Below are 1,199 nucleotides of genomic sequence, written 5' to 3'. Positions count from 1 at the left end.
CGGCATATAAAACCACTGATAAATCCGTAAAAAACAGAGTTAAGAAAAGACGATCCGGTAAAAGACACGATTGTGCTGAGCCCATCCTCAGCACCGCTCCACTGCTCGAGTGCTTGTGTGCGTGCTTGGGCCAAAAGACAAAACAAACACAAATAATTACATCCTGATACTGCCATTCATCTTGGAATTCTTCCCTCATCCTCCCACTGCGAAGTCCCTACAAACAACAGCGTCTGTTTAATGCTGCATGCATTAACACAGGACACAGGGGACTGGAAGTGGAAAGGGAAACTACAATGAGGGTCAAAATATGAGCTATAAAGGAGTATTAACAAACGGTTTTCTGGGTTTGGGCCATTTAGTCTGGAGTGTGTGGTGGCGGGTTAAAGGTGAGTCTTTCTATGACTGGGGGAGGTGTTGTCTGATAATCTCTCTGGACTGCGGGGGGATCCTGTCGGGAAAACGGACAGAAAACTCCACGATGAGGTCACCGCGCTGTGATGGATTCTTGGGGAAAGGCAGGCCTTCCCCTCTGAGTCGCTTCACCGTCCCTGGCTTGATGATGTCATGGCATGGGAGCGAGATGATGCGGTTTTCCAGTGTGGGAATGCTAACTGTGCAGCCACACAACGCCTGGAGGACAAAACAAGGAGAGGAGATTGAAAGGGTTAATATCTTTAGCAGGAATTAAATGCCAAAGCCATGAATATCTCGATGACTTAATGTTTTCCATGAACTAAAAAGTTTATCTTCCTTCAGTACGTCATCCTAACAAGTCAAACTTCCACATGTTTTCTGTGTGTGTTCATCCTGTGTGTGTGTGTGTGTGTGTGAGAGAGTGAAAGTAGGCCTTCCTGGCAGATCGTTTTAGTATCGACTAACAGCACTGTGGGGTCTACAGAACAACATTTGGATCAGGGACATTAGGAAAACATGACTTGGCAGTGGAAAGGTTTTCTGGTCTTTGTGTCTCTGTGTGTGTGTGTTTGTGTGTGTGGGTGTAGGTGGGAGGGGTGTGTGTGTCAGTGTTGGAGGGGCTACACATTGCACAGGGGACTAATTTTAGCAACAGTCTCATAGCCGGGGCTAATGAAGTGAGGCAGGAATCGGCTGAGCTCGTAAATAGTTGGAGGGCTTGTCAGATGGGCTGGCAGGACGAGGAGAGAGAACACACTCACAAACACCCCCCCACACACACA

The 1,199-nt window shown here is 47.6% G+C and overlaps 1 protein-coding gene across 2 annotated transcripts in view; it reads right to left on the bottom strand.

Moving 5' to 3' along the window:
* dnajb5 (DnaJ heat shock protein family (Hsp40) member B5) overlaps positions 1-1,199 on the bottom strand; it is a gene marked incomplete at its 3' end in the record, with an annotated part of 8,860 nt that continues 7,661 nt past the window's right edge. For both annotated transcript variants that reach the window (XM_035658068.1, XM_035658067.1), the window contains 1 exon segment: positions 1-633. In XM_035658068.1, coding sequence (XP_035513961.1) covers positions 400-633 — 234 coding nt within the window.

This window comes from Morone saxatilis, unplaced genomic scaffold (genome assembly GCF_004916995.1).
Source record: "Morone saxatilis isolate NCDOM2014 unplaced genomic scaffold, NCSU_SB_2.0 Contig16, whole genome shotgun sequence".
NCBI classification, from domain to species: domain Eukaryota; kingdom Metazoa; phylum Chordata; class Actinopteri; family Moronidae; genus Morone; species Morone saxatilis.
This window is presented reverse-complemented; position numbering and strand designations above follow the sequence as displayed.